This window comes from Psammomys obesus, unplaced genomic scaffold (assembly GCF_907164565.1).
Source record: "Psammomys obesus unplaced genomic scaffold, mPsaObe1.curated_primary_1811, whole genome shotgun sequence".
In the NCBI taxonomy this organism is placed as follows: Eukaryota; Metazoa; Chordata; class Mammalia; order Rodentia; family Muridae; genus Psammomys; species Psammomys obesus.
This window is the reverse complement of record NW_026596176.1, coordinates 680,440-700,187: the sequence shown is the minus strand read 5'-3', so window position 1 is coordinate 700,187 and position 19,748 is coordinate 680,440. Positions and strand designations below refer to the sequence as shown.

Here is a 19,748-nt window from a genome sequence, read left to right as displayed (position 1 = left end):
AATTCTTCCTCCTTTCAGCTGTTTCTCAAGCAACTTTACACAATGACAAAATGTAAAATTGGATGAATCCAAGGCTCTAATGAAAGGACAAAAGGAACCTAGTTCTTCATTCTTGCTCAGGACTGGGGGACAGGGCCTTTAAGAAGTTCCTAGAAACTTGGATTTTCCCTCTGAAGAGACTAGAGTTGTCAATCATGAGGCTGCTGTGTACTCCCACTGTAATGGTCTTGAGATAGTATGTTCCTCTTCTGCAACATTGCCTGATTAGCTGCCTGCTGACTTCATTTCCTTTGTCTCCCTCAATAGTATAGAAGATACTATTAAGTATCTTAATAACCTTAATACCTCTTAATAACCTTGCTTGACAGAAATCCTAGCATGTGCAAAACCTCCCAATCCCAAACTTTCTTATCTTCTCTATCTTCTATCATGTTTTTCTTCCAATCCCCTGGTCCTTTCTCTCAGGACTTTGTCACTGAAAAATGACTTGCTGGTCCAGGTCAACTAAAAGCTGATAGACCCAAAGTTTTCCAGGAAAACATAGTAACAAAAGAGATTTTGCTGCTAGAATCTCAATTGCATGCTTTGTTTTATTTAAATTTTTTTATACCACAGATCTTTGTAACTTTTTATTGTCCTTAATTGTTTATTTTATTATATTGAGTTATATTAGATCATTTTGTGTACATATATATGAAAATGCATGTATATGTATACATATGTATATACATACATATATATATATAAAGTACTTTGAATGGGTTCTCCCTGCCCTTTCTCATCCCTCCCATCAGTCCTCTTGCTTCCCTTAAATCAGTGGTTCTCAACCTTCCTAGTGTTGCAACCCTTTAATATAATTTTTCAGGTTGTGGTCACCCCCAACCATAGAATTATTTTCATTGTTACTTTATGACTGTAATTTTGCTACTGTTATGAATTGAAATGTAAATATATTTTCTAATGGCCATAAGTGACTCCTACGAAAGGGTTATTCAATCCTCAAAGGGGTCACAACACACAGATTGAGAATCACTGCCCTAGATTTGTTTTAGCTTTCCTGTTATGTGTAAATATATGATTTTATATATCTATATAAAATCTATGACACACAAATGAGAGAAAACATGGTATCTGTGACTTAATTTATGTAATGTATTTACCACCAATTGGATCCATTTTCCTATATAACATAATTGTATTCATCTTTATTGCAAAAATAGTTCCCTCTGTTTAAGAACTATATTTAGTTTTCCTTCTCCATGCCTCTGTTGATAAACATGTATGTTGGTCCCATAATTTAACTGTTGTGAACAGTGTTACAATAAATGGAGGTGTGTAAGTATCTCATATATACACATGGATCGGAGTTACACATTTTCAGTTTTCTGAATGAAAACTATATTGATTTTCATAGTGTTTGTACTGTTTTATATTCCCAGTGGCCATGAATAATGGTTCACTTTTGTCCACATTGTCACCAGCATTTATTAGTTTTCTTGATAACCACCATTCTGTCTGGGTTAAGCTGGATTCTCAAAAGTCTTTTTAATCTGCATTTTTTCTGGTGCTCCTGATGTGCAACCCTTTTTCATGTTTATTAGTACGTAATCATTTTAGAAGCCGAAAATTTTTGCTTTCTTTATACATTCCTTAGGTCGGTTTTATACTTTTAGCTGTTGTGACTGGAACTACAATAATTGACGGATTTATCTTATAAACGTGTCTTTTATAGACTTGAGACCTTCACAACATTAAGGTAGTAAATTTGTGTCATTGTGAGCCAGCAATAATCTGTGGTGATCTGTCACAGTAGTTGTAGGACACTCATACACCTCCAAAACTGAATGGAGCCAGAGGCTCTACCTCGTCCGCACCTCTGGCTGCCTTGGAAGTTCCACAGGGATTTACAAATGTCAATGAAAGACTCTTGGATCTGGACTCACTCACCTGTAACCACGAGCACTAGCGGCTCACTGGGGGCTGACCACAGGTATGGAGACGCGCTGGAATAGCTGTAACACCGGTAAGTCCCACTGTGAGCAGCAGTCACTGTGGTGATGGGGAAATCAGCCCGGTACCATTTCTCTGGTCTCTTATAAGGCCCAGTATCCCCCTCTTTGTATAGAACAAATCCATCAAAACTATACTGGGTTCGACACTGCAGGGTCACGTGCCTGCCTGGAAGGACTGCTGAACTGGGGTGAGCCGAAAGTGAGGGCCTAGTGTAAACACCTTAGGAAGAAAGAAAACTGTGTTAAAGACAGGTGGGGCTTTGTTTTGTTTTGAAAAATGATCATGAGGTTGAGTAGGGATATGTTAAGAGGGATGGCAGGGAAGTTGGAGGTGGGAAACAGACAATGGGTATGATTATATTTTATTGTTTGCAGCTATGAAATTCTCCAGGAATAATCTTTTAATTTTTTGTATTGCATTTAAATGATATTTGTCTTGATTAATGACTGTCCTGAAGACAGCACCCTTAAACTCAGTAAGCAAGACCAATGACTCAATTGTCTCACTCTGACTCCAGCACTGGAGGATTTAGGGGTTTACTGTGTATCACTCACATAACCCACTTTCACAGTCTTCAAGTCCACGGCTGAAGGTCAGGCAGCTCTGAAACCAAAGACCAACCCCACTCCATTTCTCCCCTCCTTACCTGTGGCGACTAACTCAAGCTGGTCGCTTGGGGGAGACCAGAGACTCCCGTTCTGATAGGAACAGCGGTAGCGTCCAGCATTATCTGCTTTCATGGTTGGGATAGACAGAATATTTTCATCTTTATAGTTCCCAGATTCCAGATTCTCCAGGCGATATAAATCCACATTTGGAGGCCCGTGGCACCGCAGAGTGACTGACTGCCCCAGGGGCACCAAGGAACTGGGCTGAGCCCGGAGTGAAGGCTTGGGGAATGGGTCTTGGAAGGGAATCACAGACGCTAGGTTAGCCTCAGTGAAAACAGGTCTCTTCTGAGTCCTGGCATGCCCTCCAACCTCTCGCTAGCTAACCCCTGAGGAGGTGTGGGGCATTCGGGAGGCGTACTCACCACTTTGTGCCTGGCTCGCTTTCAGCACACACAGCCCTGAAGAAAAGAACGCGAGGCTAGAGACTGCCTTGAATGGACACAAGCACGCATGCACCGGTTTGTACCATAATTACCTCACATTTTAACGGATATGTGCGACCCGGGCTGGCCTTGCACTTGCTCTGCAACAGAAGATGACCTTGAACTTCTGATCCCACTGCCTCCACACCACGAGTCCCGGGACTGCTGGCATGCACCACCACACCTAGTTTATGTGGTTCTGGGAATAGCTTTATCGGTGCTAGGCAAGTCACTCCCCTGACCTACATATCCAGGCCACAGTTGCTTTCCTGTTCAAAAGACCCTGCTGCATGTCATTCAACAGGAAAATGCCAAGTCTCAAAACCAAATCCCAGACAGGAAAGGACAAGTAAGCATGAAGTCCCAACAGTGAGCTCGTGGCAATTGATGACAACCCCACAAGCTGGCCATGATCCAGTGGAGGGCCACACACCCAAGAGTGTGTACAGACAACTCAAATTTTACTTGCTAGATTTAAGTTTTTTAAAAAAGAACACAAAGTTCTTTCTGTAAAGAACTGTGTTGGTATTTTGATGGGCATTGCATTGAATCTGAAGATTGCTTTTGGCAGGATGGCCATTTTCACTATGTTAATCCTACTGATCCATGAGCATGGGAGATGTTTTTATTTATTTATTTATTTGCTTTTTTTAATAAACAATTTATTAGTATATCACATTATTTTTTTTCTTTTTTAATATGATTTTTTATTTATTACAATTTATACACTTTGTATCCCAGCTGTAGCCCCACCCTTATCCCCTCCCAATCCACCCTCCCTCTCTCCTCTCCTCCCATGCTCCTTCCCCAGTCCACTGATAGTGGAGGACCTCCTCCCCTTCCATCTGACCCTAGCCTATCAGGTCTTATCAGGACTGTCTTTCGTAGTCTTCCCCGGTAGCCTGGACAGAATGCTCCCCCTCAGGGGAAGGTGATCAAAGAGCCCACCACAGAGTTCATGTCAGAGACAGCCCCTGCTCCTCTTATTAGGGAGCCGCTTTGGAGACTGAGCTTCCACAGGCTACCTCTGTGCAGGGAGTCCAGGTTATCTCCATGAATGGCCATTGGTTGGAGTATCAGTCTCAGAAAAGACCCCTAGGCCTAGATTTTTTTGGTTCTGTTGTTCTCCTTATGGAGCTGCAGACACTTCCAGGTCTTTCTATCTCCCCTTTCTTTCATAAGATTCCTTGCAATCTGCCCTAAGTTTGGCTATGAGTCTCAGCATCTGCTTTAAAACCTTGTTGGGTAGAGTCTTTCAGAAGCCCTCTGTGATAAGGTCCAGTCTTGTTCCTTATTTTCACCTTCTTCCAATGTCTATCCCATTTGCCTTTCTGAATGAAGATTGAACATCTTGCCCAGAGTCCTCCTTCTTGGTTAGCTACTTTAGGTGTACAGATTTTAGTATGTTTATCCTACATTATGTCTAATATCCACATATAAGTCAGTATATACCATGTGTATCTTTCTGCTTCTGGGATAGCCCACTCAGGAGAATTTTTCCTAGTCCCCACCATTTGCCTGCAAATTTCATGATTTCCTTGTTTTTTAATTGCTGAGTAGTAGTATATTGTGTAAATGGACCACAATTTCTGTATCCATTCCTCAACTGAGGGAAATCTGGGTTGTTTCCAGCTTCTGGATAGTATGAATAAAGCTGTTACGAACATGGCTGAGCAAATGTTCTAGTTGTATACTTGAGCATCTTTTGGATATAAGCCTAGGAGTGCTAGAGCTAGCTCTTGGGGTAGCACTAGATCAACAGCACTAAAAACTGCATGGTGCTGGCATAGAAACAGACTGGTGGATCAATCGAATCAAATAGAAGACCCTGAAATAAACCCACACACTTATGGACACCTGATTTTTGACAAAGATGCCAAAACCATACAATGGAAAAAAAGATAGCATGTTCAACAAATGGTGCTGACCTAACTGGATATCTACAGGTAGAAAAATGTTAATAGATCCATACTTATCACCCTGCACAAAACTAAAGTCTAAGTGGATCAAAGACCTCAACATAAAACCAGACAGGCTAAACTTCTTAGAAGAAAAAATGGGGAAGAGCCTAGAGCTCGTTGGCATAGGAGGCAACTTCCTGAATAGAACACCAACAGCACAGGCTCTAAGAACAACAATCAATAAATGGGACCTCATGAAACTGAAAAGCTTCTGTAAAGCAAAGGACACTATCATCAGAACAAAATGACAGCCTACAGTTGAGAAAGGATCTTCACCAACCCTATATCTGACAGAGGGTTAATATCCAGAATATACAAAGAACTAAAAAAGTTTAACGGCAACAAATCAAGTAATCCAATTAAAAAATGGGGTACAGAGCTAAACAGAGACTTCTCAATAGAGGAATATCAAATGGCAGAGAAACGCTTAAAGAAATGCTCAACCTCCTTAGTCATCAGGGAAATGCAAATCCAAATAACCCTGAGATTTTACCTTACACCCATCAGAATGGCTAAGATCAAAAACTCAAGTGACAACACATGCTGAAGAGGATATGGAGAAAGGAAAACCTTCCTCCATTGCTGGTGGGAATGGAAACTTGTAAAACCACTTTGAAAGCATGGGAGATCTTTCCATTTTCTGATATCGTCTCCAATTTCTTTATTCAGAGACATGAAGTTTTTTTCAAAGAGGTCTTTCACTTGCTTGATTAGAGTTACAGCAAGGTACTTTATGTTATTTCTGGCTATTGTGAAGGGTGTAGTTTCCCTAATTTCTTTCTCAGTCTTTGCTATACAGGAGGGCTACTGATTTTATTTTTTTATTTTTTTATTTGTTAGTTAATTTTGTATCCAGCCCACTTTGCTGAAGGTATTTATCAGCTGAAGGAGTTCTCTGGTTGAATATCTGGGGTCACTCAGGTATACTATCATATCATCTGTGAATAGTGATACTTTGACCTCTTCCTTTCCAATTTGTATCCCCTTGATCTCCTTTAGTTGTCTTATTGCTCTAGCTAGGACTTCAAGTACTATGTTGAAGAGCTACGAGAGAGTGGGCAGCTTTGCGTTGTCCCTGATTTCAGTGGGATTGATTTAAATTTCTCTCCATTTAGTTTCATGTTGGCTATAGAGTTGCTGTATATTGTAAACATAGTAAACATTTACTATGTTTAGGTATGTGCCTTGTATCCCTGATCTCTCCAAGACTTTAAACATGAATGGGTACTGGATTTTGTCAAATGCTTTTTTTTTTTTTTTTTTTTTTTGGCATCTAAGGAGATGATCATGTAGTTTTTCTCCTTCAGTTTGTTTATATGGTGGATTACATTGATGTATTTCTGAATATACTCACTTATAAGTGGATATTAGCCATATAATATAAAATAAACATGCTAAATCTACAGACTGAAAGAAGATAAACAATAAGGAGGACCCTAGGGAAAATGCTTAGTTCTCATTCAGAAGGAAAAACAGGATAGACACCAGAAGTGGTAGAAAAGAAGGAACAGGACTGGATCCTACCACAGATGTCCTCAAAAAGACTCCAACCAGCAGCAGATCAAAGCACGTGCAGAGAGATTCACAGCCAAATTTTGGACAGAGTGCAGGGAGTCTTGTGGAAGAAGAGGGAAATAAAAGAACCTGGAGGGGACAGGAGCCACATATGGAGACCAACAAAGCCAAAAAAAAAAAAAAGAGAGAGAGAGAGAGAAAGAAAGAAAAAAAGGCAGGGCTCAGGAGGGACTACAGAGACTGTGCAACCAAAGACAATACATAAAGAGGACCTAGACCCCTTGCTCATATGTAGCCCATAGACAGCTCAGTAGGTAGGTTTCCTACTAAGAAGAGAAGAGACAGTCTCTAACATGAACTCAGTTGCCTGCTTCTTGAGCATGTCTCCCTGGTGGGGCGACCTAGACAGCCCATAGATCCAGGCAGTCCTGATGGGACCTGATAGACTAGGGTCAGACAGGAGGAGGACTTCCCCTATTAATGGACTAGGGAAGAAGGATATGGGAGGAAGAGGGAGGAAATGAGAGGGTGGAACCGGGAGGAGATGAGGAAGGGGCTACAACTGGAATACAAAGTGAATGCATTGTAAATAAATTATCATCATCATCTTCTTCTTCATTATTATTATTATTATTACTATAAACCACAGAGAAAGAAAGTTAAAGGACAGCTGTGTAGTGTCACTTACACGAAATGCCCAGAAAAGGCAAAGCCATAGAAGAAAGTCAGTGCTTACATGGTATGATAGGGGTGGGACAATGGGAAGGTGGTACAATTTAATAAGTGTAGAGTTTCTGGGGGGTGGGTGGAAAGAATATCATAGAAGCAGACAAACTTGCTGGCTGTATCACATTATCAATGTACTAAATGTCACTAATAATTTTCAATTAAATTTTAGGCTAGCATACAAAATAATGGGTTTCAAGGAGTTCATTTTGTGTTGGCCAACTACTCAAGAACATGGAACATGGAGTGTGGGTGATATACCCAGTAACACTTCATTAGAGAAAATTTATTTTCCCTTTGCCAGTGGGTATCAATTGCAAATAGCTTCTTGGTTAGGGGTGGGACTTCCTGGCTTGAACCTGTCAGGTCTTGTGTGTGTTATAATTGTCTGTCTGTCTGTCTGTCTGTCTCTCTCTGTATGTATGTATGTCTGTGTGTCTGTGTGTAAAAGAGACAGAGAGAGATTTGTTTGTGCTTTTTAAATAACAATGTATTTTTTTTTTCTGGTTGAAAGAAATGTTTTTATTGTAGACATGAAGAAGAGTACAGCCAGAGGCATCTGGAAGGGTCCAGAGTGGGGATAGAATGTAGTGGACTAAGCATATCCAGAACTGGGCCATGAGAGCCATGCCAAGGGAAAGGGCAAGTAAGAGGGGGACAAGAGAGCACCAAGAGGGTAGATGATTGAAATGGCAATGCTATATAAGAGTAAGAAAATGGGGAATGGAAAGTCCATGAACTGGAAAGAATTAGGGTAGGGAGTAGGGTAAGAAGATCAAGGAAGCCAGCAAGGACTCTGTAACAGGTATTTGAATGCTGAGAGATAGCAACACATGACATTAAGTTAGCATATAGGCATGCATATCTTAATTAACTTGTGCTAGCTATTCCATGCGCAGACATCCATTAAAACATCATTTTTCGCTATAAATATATGTTGGTATAATGTTCTTTTGGGATGTATACACCTTACCGTTGTTCACTCAAATGCTGATTTCTCTCCCCCACTATCTGGTTTTAATCCAGACATTGCTTTGTGATGCTTATTCTAAGCAGCACCTGTCTCAAGTTTGTGTAAACATGCTACCATTTGTTCTCTATATTGTCAATTAAAATAACCAGCCACAATGTTGACCAATAGAGAGGATAGGGTGGGACGTCCTGGTTCAGAGTGGGAGGAGAGGAAGGAAGAGGAGGACAGGAAGGAGAGGGAAGCAGAGGAGGAGAAGTGGCAGGAGCAGAAGCTAGGAGAGCAGAGGCTGGAGGAGAGGTCTTGGAACGACATGGAAAATTAGCCGGACTTAAGATAGCACTAAAAGCAAGTATAATGGGGGAATCTGAATGGTAGGAACTATGTGGGCTGGGAGGTTTAGCATGGAGTAACTATTGCCCAGCATTGTGTTCTAGGCTAACTAAATAAATCCTAGTCTCTGTGTGGTGATTTGGTTATACAGCTGTTTAGGATTAATCGCAGCATTACTAAAAGATATATCAATAGTAAATATTGATGCCAAATACAATATATTTGCCTTTTAAGAAAATGAAAAAATGGACAAGTCTCCCCTCCCAACTACAAAAAGGAAGAATTATTTTTAAAGTGTGGTGATATAGATAACTTAAATTTTAAGATAAGAGTATGGTACAGGAAATCCAAGATAGCAGCACTGAGAGGACCCTGTGTCTGACAAGCAGGACTGCGGTGACTGTACAGCAACCAAGAGACTGAACTCTGGGCCCTAAAACACCAACGATTGTGTTTCCCAGGAGAGAGGAAAGCCTACGTATGGTGTGGGAAGCAATCGGTGTGGGAAGCAATCGGGTTCGGGTCACCCAGCTAAACCCTGGAAAAGTTCCTGGGTCCCAGAAGGAAATTGGTCTCCAGCCCAGAGCCACACGCCTGCATGCTCTGATCACTGTCCCAGATGGAACTGTGGGCACCAAAACACCAGAGCCTAAGATTTCCAGTTGAGAGAAAACCCCACAGTGAAGGAAGCAATCAGGACTGACTTCAGGTCATCCAAGCAATCCCTGGAAAAGGTTTCGGGTCCAGCAGGTGCTCAGTTGCTAGCCCAGAGACCTGCTTGCATGCCCTACTCACCATCCCAGACAACTGTAGGCCCCAGGGCACCAGAGGCTGTTTCTCTGCCAGAAGGAAACCCAACCGTAAGGGAAATATCAGATCTGACCTCAGGGCACTCACCCTAACGCCTCCACCCCAAAAAGGTCCCGGGAAAAGTTACTGGGTTCCTACAGGCACCCAGTTGCCAGTGGGGAGCCCCTTGCCTGTGCCTGCATGCTCTACTCACCATCTCAGACTGAACTGTAGACCACAAAACACCACAGACTAGGACTCCCTGTCAGGAGGAAACCCCACAGTGGGGAAAATATCAGGTCCAACCTCAGGACACCCAGCTCTGGAAAAGTTTCTGGGTTCCCACAGGCTCCAGACTCTAGCCTTTGGCTACCTGCATGAGTGCTGTGCTCACCTCCCTCTGATTACCACTTGGGCACTGGGGCACAGAGCTCCAACCTTAGACCTACAGAAGTCTAGGATCCACGGGTTCCACCCCAGACAATATACCAAGGTACAACCTGTCTCTCTAGCTAAATTACCAAACTGTGAGGGTCCCTGCTTCTTCAAGGAGGCTGCACCCAGCAAACACAGTGTAAAAGCAGCAGCATCATTAAATTCAAAGCAAGAAAACTACCGGCAGGGGACCTGTCTCCAGGACTTCTCCTGGTGAGAGAAGAGACCCCTGACTACCAAGGATCACAGTTACTACACAGGTCATTTTTCCTGAGGTGAGCTGTGGCAATTCCTGAGAAGCACAGGCCATTCAGTAAATATACCCAAAAAGCTGAGGAAGAGTCCTTCCTGCCAAGGGAATTCTCCCCACCCCAGAATTCCAGGAGGTACCAGAAAATAAGAGCCAACACCTGAGACTGATGGGAAGAGGCCAGTGGAGAAGCACAGCCAACAAAAGCCAAAGCAATATGGCAATATCTTCAGAAACCAATTATCCAGGGGCAAGCAGCTCTGAACACCCTATCATAAGTGAAATCCAAGATGACATCAATGCTTATGAAGAGGTTAATGGAGTAAACAAATAAAATGAATTATAAGAAGATAAAGTCAAACATATTATGGCCATCCATAAAGAAATGGAAGAAGATAAAGTCAAATATATGATGGCCATCCATAAAGAAATGGAGGAAGCTAAACTAAGTATGGCCATCCATAGAGAAATACAGGAAGATACAGCCAAACAGTTAGTGGCCTTCAGAGAGGAAATAATTAAATCACCGAAAGAACTAATAGAAACAGGAATATTCAAACAAACAGGTGAAGGAATTGAAGGGAAATATAGACACGGGAAGGAAATCAATAAAACAGTTCAAGATCTGAAGATAGAACTGGAAAAATTAAAGAAAACACAAACAGAGGAAGTCATGGAGAGGAAGACCTTAGGGAAGAAAACAGGAGCTACAGAGGTAAGCATAACCAACAGACTACAAGAGATGGAAGAAAGAATCTCGGTGTGGAAGATACAATGAAAGAAATCGATGTATCTGTCAAAGAAAATGTTCAATCTAAAAAATTCCTGACACAAACCATCCAAGAAACCAAGACATGAAAAGACAAAACCAAAGAATAGGAATACAGGAAAAAGAAGATTACTGTCTCCAAGGCCCAGAAAATATTTTCAATAAAATCATAGAAGAAAATTTCCCCAACTTAAAGAAGAAGTCTATAAGCATACAAGAGGCCTACAGAACACCTAGTAAATTAGACCAGAAAAGAAAATCCTCCCACCACATAATAATCAAAACAGTAAGTATACAGAACAAAGAAAAAATACTAAAGGCTGCAAGGGGAAAAGGCCAAGTAACATATAATGGCAAACCCATCAGAATCACACCTGACTTCTCAACAGAGACTATGAAAGCCAGAAGAGCCTGGATGGATATAATGCAGACCCTTAGATGTCAAGCCCAGGCTGACATCTATACCCAGAAAAACTCTCAATAATCATAGATGGAGAAAACAAGTTATTCAACGACAAAACAAATTCCAACAATACCTACCCATAAATCCAGCCTTACAGAAGACACTGGAAGGAAAAATACAACCCAAGAAAACTACTTTCAGTAAAACACAGGAAATAAATAACCTCATTGCAGCAAAACAAAAATTAGCCAAGCACACAAACACACTACCAAAACCAACAGCAAAAATCAAAGGATCTAACAGCCACTCATCATAATATCTCTAAACATCAATGGATTCAACACAGACTAATAGAAAGTATGCGTAAATAAGACCCAACAATCTGCTGCATACAAGAAACACACCTAAGTCACAAAGATAGACATTACCTGAGAGTAAAGGGCTGGAAGACAGTTATCCAAGCAAAAGAATTCAAGAAGCAAGCAGGAGTAGCCATTCTAATATCTAATAAAATAGATCTTCAACCAAAATTAAACAAAATGAATGGGGAAGGTCACTAATTACTCATCAAAGAAAACTCCCACCAAGAAAACATCACAATTCTGAACATCTAAGCCCCAAATACAAGGGCACCTGCATTTGTAAATGAAAAAGTAATAAAACTTAAACAACATATAGTTCCCCACACCTTAATAGTGGGAGACTTCAACACCCCACTCTCAACAAAGGACAGGTCAACAAAACAAAAATTAAACAGAGGAACAAAGACTCTAACAGAGGTCATGAATCAAATGGACCTAACAGACATTTTACAGAACCTTACACCCAAACATGTAAGAATTTACCTTCTTCTCAGCACCTCATGGAACCTTCTCCAAAATAAACCATACGGTTGGTCACAAAGTGAGTCCCAACAGATACAAGAAGACTGAAATAATCCCTACTATCCTATCTGATCACCATGGACTAAAGCTGGACCTCAACAACAACAGAAATAGCAAAAAGCCTATACTCACATGGAAACTGAACAACTTGCTACTCAATGGCAGCTGGGTCAGGGAAGAAATAGAAATAGAGAAAGAAATTAAAGTCTTCCTAGAATTCAATGAAAATGAAGGAACAACATATCCAAACTTATGGGACACAATGAAAACAGTGCTAAGAGAAAAGGTCATAACTCTAAGTGGCTTCAAGAAGAAATTCAAAACATTTCATGCAAGTAAATTAATGACTCACCTGAAAGCCCTTGGAAAAAAAGAAGACAAGCCAAAGAGGAGTAGTTGGCTGGAAATAATCAAACTCAGGGCTGAAATCAATAAAATAGAAACAAATGAAACAATTTAAAGAATCAATGAAACCAAGAGCTGGTTCTTTGAGAAAATCAATAAGATAGACAAACCCTTAGCCAAACTAACTAAAAGGCAGAGAGACACTATCCAAATCAACAAAATCACAAATGAAAAAGGGGACATAACAACAGACACTGAGAAAATCCAAACAATCATTAGATCTTATTTCAAAAGCCTATATGCCACAAAATTGGAAAATCTAAATGAAATGGACAACTTTTTTGATTGATTCCACTTACCAAAGCTGAATCAAGACCAGATAAATCAATTAAATAATCCTATATCCCCTAAATAAATAGAAGCAGTCATCAAAAGTCTCACATCCAAAAGAAGCCCAGGGCCAGATACTTTCAGTGCAGAATTCTACCAGACCTTCAAAGAAGAGCTAACACTCTTCAAACTATTCCACAAAATAGAAACAGAAGGAACACTACCAAACTCATTCTATGAAGTCAAAGTCACCTTGGTACCTAAACCTCACAAAGACTCAACAAATAAAGAGAATTTCAGGCTAATCTCTCTTATGAACATTGATAAAAAAATACTCAACAAAATACTTGCAAACTGAATCCAAGAACACATCAAAGATATCATCCACTGTGACCAAGTAGGCTTCATCCCAGGTATGCAGGGGCGATTCAGTATATGGAAATCCATCAATGTGATCCACTATATAAACAAACTGAAAGAAAAAAACACATGATAATCTCCTTAGGTGCTGAAAAAGTGTTTGATAAAATCCAACACCCATTCATGTTTAAAGTCTTGGAGAGATCAGAGATACAAGGCACATACCTAAACATAGTAAAGGTGATATACAGCAAGCCTATAGCCAACATCAAACTAAATGGAGAGAAACTTAAATCAATCCCCCTGAAATCAGGGACAAGACAAGGCTACCTGCACTCTCCATATCTCGTCAACATCGTTCCTGAAGTCCTTGCTAGAGCAATAAGACAATGAAGGAGATCAAGGGGATACAAATTGGAAAGGAAGAAGTCAAAATATCATTACTTGCAGATGACATGATAGTATACATAAGTGACCCCAAAAAGTCTACCAGTGAACTCCTACAGCTCATAAACACCTTCAACAAAGTGGCTGGATACAAAATTAACTGGATACAAAATCAGGAGCCCTCCTGTATACAAAAGACAAAAGGGCTGAGAAAGAAATTAGGGACACAACACCCTTCACAATAGCCACAAAGGACATAAAGTACCTTGGTGTGGCTCTAACCAAGCAAGTCAAAGACTTGTATGAAAAAAACTTTCCAGTCTCTGAGAAAGAATTAGAAGATATCAGAAGATGGAAAGATCTCCCATGCTCATCTCACCAAAAGCAATCTACATATTCAATGCAATTCCTATCAAATTACCAACACAATTCTTTACAGACCTTGAAAGAAAAATTCCCAAGTTCATATGGGATAACAAGAAACCCAGAATCGCTAAAACAATCCTCTACAATAAAAGATCTTATGGAGGTATCTCCATCCCTGATCTCAACCTATACTATAAAGCAGCAGCAGTAAAAACTGCATGGTACTGGCATAGAAACCGAGTGGTATATCAATTGAATCAAATAGAAAACCCTGAAATAAACCCACACACTTATGGACACCTGATTTTTGACAAAGATGCCAAAACCATACAATGGAAAAAAGACAACATCTTCAACAAATGGTGCTGACCTAACTGGATATCCACATATAGAAAAATGTAAATAGATCCATACTTATCACCCTACACAAAACTAAAGTCCAAGTGGATCAAAGACCTCAACATTAAACCAGACAGAGTAAATCCATTAGAAGAAAAAGTGGAGAAGAGCCTTAAGCTCATTGGCCCAGGAGACAACTTCTTGAACAGAACACCAACAGCACAGGCTCTAAGAACAATCAATAGATGGGACCTCATGAAACTGAAAAGCTTCTGTAAAGCAAAGAACACTGTCATCAGAACAAAACAACAGCCTACAGACTGGGAAAAGATCTTCACCAACCCTATATCTGACAGAGGGCTAATATCCAGAACATATAAAGAACTCAAAAAGTTTAATGGCAACAAATCAAGTAATCCAATTAAAAAATAGGGATACAGAGCTAAACAGAGACTTCTCAATAGAGGAATATCGAATGGCAGAGAAACACTTAAAGAAATGTTCAACCTCCTTAGTCATCAGGGAAATGCAAGTCAAAACAACCCTGAGATTTCACTTTACACCCATCAAAATGGCTAAGATCAAAAACTCAAGTGACAACACATGCTGGAGAGGATATGGAGAAAGGGGAACCCTTTTCCATTGCTGGTGGGAATGGAAACTTTTACAACCACTTTGGAAATCAATCTGGCACTTTCTCAACCAATTAAGAATAGTGCTACCACAAGATCCAGCTATACTACTCCTAGGCATATATCTAAAAAAAAGCTTAAGTATACAACTAGGACATTTGCTCAACCGTTTGTAGCAGCTTTATTTGTAATAGCCATAAGCTGGAAACAACCCAGATGCCCCTCAATTGAGGAATGGATACAGAAATTGTGGTACATTTACACAATGGAATACTACTCAGCAATTAAAAACAAAGAAATCATGAAATTTGCAGGCAAACGGTGGGAACTAGAGAAGATCATCCTGAGTAAAGTATCCCGGAAGCAGAAAGCCACATATGGTATATACTCACTTATATGTGGATATTAGACACCATATAGGATAATCATACTAAAATCTATACACCTAAAGAAGTCAAGCAAGAAGAAGGACCCTGGGTAAGATGCTCAATCCTCATTCAGAAAGGCAAACAGGATGGACATCAAAAGAGGAGAAAACAGGAAACAGAACAGGAGCCCACCACAGAGGGCCTCTGAAAGACTCTACCCAGCAGGGTATCAAAGCAGATGCTGAGACTCATAGCCAAACTTTTGACAGAGTGCAGGGAATCATATGAAAGAAGGGGGAGACAGAAAGACATGGAAGGGAAAGGAGCTCCACAAGGAGAGCAACAGAACCAGAAATAATCTGGGTACAGGGGTCTTTTGTGAGACTGATACTCCAACAAAAACCATGCATGGAGATAACCTAGTACCCCTGCACAGTTGTAGCCTATGGCAGCTCAGTGTCCAAGAGGGTACCCTAGTAATGGGAATAGGGACTGTATCTGGCATGAACTCAGTGGCTGGCTCTTTGATCACTATCTGCTGAGGGGGCAGCAGCTTTACCAAGCCACAGAGGAGGGCAATGCAGCCAGTCCTGATGAGATCTGATAGGCTAGAACCAGAGAGTAGGAGGACCTCCCATATCAGTAGACTGGGGGAGGCACATAGAAGAGGGAAAGACAGTGGGATTGGATGGGGATGAGGGTGTGGCTACAGCTATGATACAAAGTGAATAAATTGTAATAAATAAATTATTTTAATAAAAAAAAAAAAAAAGACAGTGATGTGCCAGGAAGCTCCCCCGTCCTCCACTGGACTCCAATCACAGAAAAGAGACAGAAGCTTTTCCTCTGTGATTTGGAATGCTTTTCTTGGACAAGTTCCCCATTCTGCTTGAGGATACCCCGATGGAAATTCATGACCCTAAGACACATTATCCACCTCAGCTACTAGCCCCTCTCAGCCTTGGCCTGCTCCACCCTTTGTCTCTCTCTATTACTGGCTCACTTTTCCCCTGCTCTCTTCTAGCTTTCTCTCACCTTCCCCTAGGAGCTACAGACAACCTGCAGTCCCACGAGGCTATCTCTCTGGCCCCAGCCTGCAGTCACATGCTTCTGTAACCAAATGGTTGGCAACCATCTTTACTAAGGTTAAAGAATACATGCCATTTACTTCACCATCTTAAGGCCACCACCTGGTATAATGCAACGATTCTAAAGCTTCTCAGTCCCACTGAGCCTTTAGTTTATCATTGTATCTTCTTAGACTAAGGAAACAACCTAAGGTCTCTAAAATATTTTGATTGATATGAATTTTTGAATAACACTAAAATTTAAGGTTATAAAAGTATACTCAAATTCACAAAATCTGATTTAGGATCTCTTACTACTCTGCTAACTGTTCAACACCAGGCTTCTAAAAAAATTACAATAACAACGTATGTTTGATAACTAAGGTATGTTTAATAATCAAGGTTTATAAATTCCTAGGATCTACTCAGGTTCACAGTAATATTTGTCTAGCTCCTTTGTCTTTGTTCACTTTGTTAAACATTAGCTATTTGAATAAACTAAGTCATACAAAAACTGTGATATTCTTCTTTGATGCTAAAGGTAAATTCAATTAAATCTTCAACACAAATTTTGAAGTCTCATAATTAAAAGGGATTAAGTTCTAAATTCCTAACCTCATATAAGCTTATATAAGCTACTGACTTGCAAACCGTTCATTTAGTGACAAGCCTCTGTACATGTTTTCAAACTTAAGCCTAAAGCCTAAAATTAGGGATAATTAACAGATAGATGGTCCTTAAACTCTTCCAAGATCTGCTGAATATGGAATTTAAACTGTTTAAGCTTCCCATAACAGACAGAACCACCCCTTCCTAGGGGGAACCCTTAAGCTACCCAAAGAAAATATAGGGTGGGGTAGGTGGCACACGCCCTTAATCTCAACACTGGGAAGGCAGAGGCAGGCAGATCCCTGTGAGTTCAAGGCCAGCCTGGAGTAGAGAGCTGGGAGGAGGAGATGGAAAAGAAGTAGGAAGAGAAAGAGGAGGATATTGAGCATGATGACTCCACCTGGACCATGATAATGCTAATCACTGGGAAAACTGCTCCATGCCTTATTGTCCACAGTTTGAGCAGAGCCCTGGCAGCCTAATCAAAATAAGATCGATCTCCCCGCAAGTAGTTCTACAGAAAAATTATCAGAGTCTGAGTCTGGTAACCAAAGGTCTATCCTGCCCTGTATGACATCTAAAGATTAACTGTTGTCCTGTATAACACCTGAAGACTGACCACTGCCCCCCCCCAAAAAGAATTGATGGAGACCACCAGAAACTAAGGTTATTTATCTTGGGTAATGGGGATGTCTCTGTCTTTTTAACTGATACATAGACCATTTAGTTTATACTTTGAGCTGATTTATCCTTCTCAGATCTCTGACAATATTGACTGCCTAACTGTAGCTTTAACTCCAGCAAGAACCCAGCTCCCCCTTAAAACTTCAGGGAACTTCTCAGTTCTCTTCATATGTAAAACACAGCTTCAGGCTTCCTTATCTAGAGCTTCTAAGCCTCCAGCTGACCAGGGATTTACCTTGCTATTAGGCTCTAAAAAAATAAATAAATAACCTCACAAAACAGGTTTCAAAGTAACTTTTTACTACTTCTTTATTTAAAGTAACTTGCTTCACAAATAGTAATCAAGCTCCTGAGTCTCAAGGTAAATAATTGGAATTTTTAAAACTAATCTTAAGGTGTACAAAAAATAAAAAATGCTCTCACTATGCTACCATTTACTAAGACTTCAAAGGTTCAGAATTTTGACAATCAATGGATTTCTGATAAGCTATTAATCTAGTTCTAGTAAAGCACTGATAATATTCTCAAAATCAGAAGTTCAATTTTTTAAATTTTTAAATTTCCTTTGCTTATTTTCTAAGTACAGATTTAAAAAATGCCATCCCATTGTGCTAAAAACATATATACTCAGCACTCTGGAAAGTGTGATAATGCTTTTAACCCAAAATCATTTTTGGGTTTACAAGTTTATACTGTAATTAAAAGCCATGAGTCTACTGACTTTTCTATAATGTGGCTTTCAGTACATTACAAACAATGGTAATGCTAACATATCTCTTTTTATAAACTTAAAAAAAAATCTTGTAAACTGCAGGGAATCAAATTGGATCCACGTCTCACAGGTCAGATGGATCCCCAATAAGTAGTCCTGTCAACCAACAGCATAAGTTTTTCTGCCTACTGCCTTTTCCTGAGGGTGGGATTGAGTGGTTCAAAAATTTAAGAGTTAATTCCTGGGGCTGGGGCAAAATCACCAGAGCACATTCCTTTTCCAGAGCAGGCGGCCAGCAGCAGTCCCCCACCCAGATAAACCTCAGGGTGTGACTGGAGTCACGTCACATAGCTCCTAAGAAAGCCCATGGGATGTACTAGCCCTACTCCCTCCCCCCCTCGCTACAGCCTAACCTGCATGTCCCTTAGAGACCCCCTTACCCAATCCTGTAATGCCAAGACTTGCACTTCCCCGCTTGCATTTTGTCCCTTTAAAAACCTTGTTTTCCTGGAGCGGGGGTGGGGGTGGGGTTTTGCTTGCTCCTTTGTCTGTAAAGGGCAGCCACCCAGCTCTAGCTTGAAATAAAGACCCTCCAAAGACCCTCGAGTGTTTCACAATGGAGTAGATTCCTGTTGGTCATTTGGGGGCTTGTGAACTGGGTATTACAGGATGTCCCTCTCCCCTGGTCTTAGGACTCCTCATACTATCAGGATCATAGGCCTAAACATGTTAAATATACAGTCAAGATAAAAAATTTCCCTAACCTCCTTAACTTTACCTTCCTTCCATGATCTACCTCTCCAACAGATCTCAAGTGAACAACAGACTGATCCAGCACCAATTCCCTCAAAATCTACATCCTGGGCAGCTTCAAAGTGTCCAGCATCCTCACACACTGCTCCAACATGTAGCCTGCGCTTTCCTGGCCTCAGATGGTCCTGCAGAGCCTGGACAACAAGGGAAACAGCCTGATCTTCCCAGACTTGGCCAACATTCCAGCTTCTTTGGGTTTCCCTCCCCAACAATGACCCTGCAACATAAGCAGGAAGAACCAACCATTTGGTTGCCTGATGTCTGCATCTTGGTGCCTCCTGGCTGCTTTCCCCGGCTCCCCTCTCTTTCCTCTACCTTTCCCTTCCTGCCTCTCCCCATATGACTCAGGATCATCTTCCCTGGACTCTCCCAGATGACCCTGCCTCTGGCTATGCTCTCCCACATGTCTATAATAAGCTTTCTCCTCCATTATATCTACGAGCAGTCAAGTTCCTTTCCTTTTTGTTACATACACACACACCAAATAAATAAAATATTTTTCAAATGGAGAGAGGAGAAGAAGAAAAAGAAGAAGAAGAAGAAGAAGAAGAAGAAGAAGAAGAAGAAGAAGAAGAAGAAGAAGAAGAAGAAGAAG

At 40.7% G+C, this 19,748-nt stretch overlaps 1 protein-coding gene across 1 annotated transcript in view; it reads right to left on the bottom strand.

Annotated features, from left to right (window-relative positions):
- Nucleotides 1-19,748, bottom strand: part of LOC129667897 (leukocyte immunoglobulin-like receptor subfamily B member 3) — a 294,716-nt gene that overhangs the window by 270,347 nt on the left and 4,621 nt on the right. Inside the window, exon 2 of the mRNA XM_055595620.1 lies at nt 2,660-2,917. Coding sequence (XP_055451595.1) covers nt 2,660-2,917 — 258 coding nt within the window. The remainder of the gene's footprint in view (nt 1-2,659; nt 2,918-19,748) is intronic.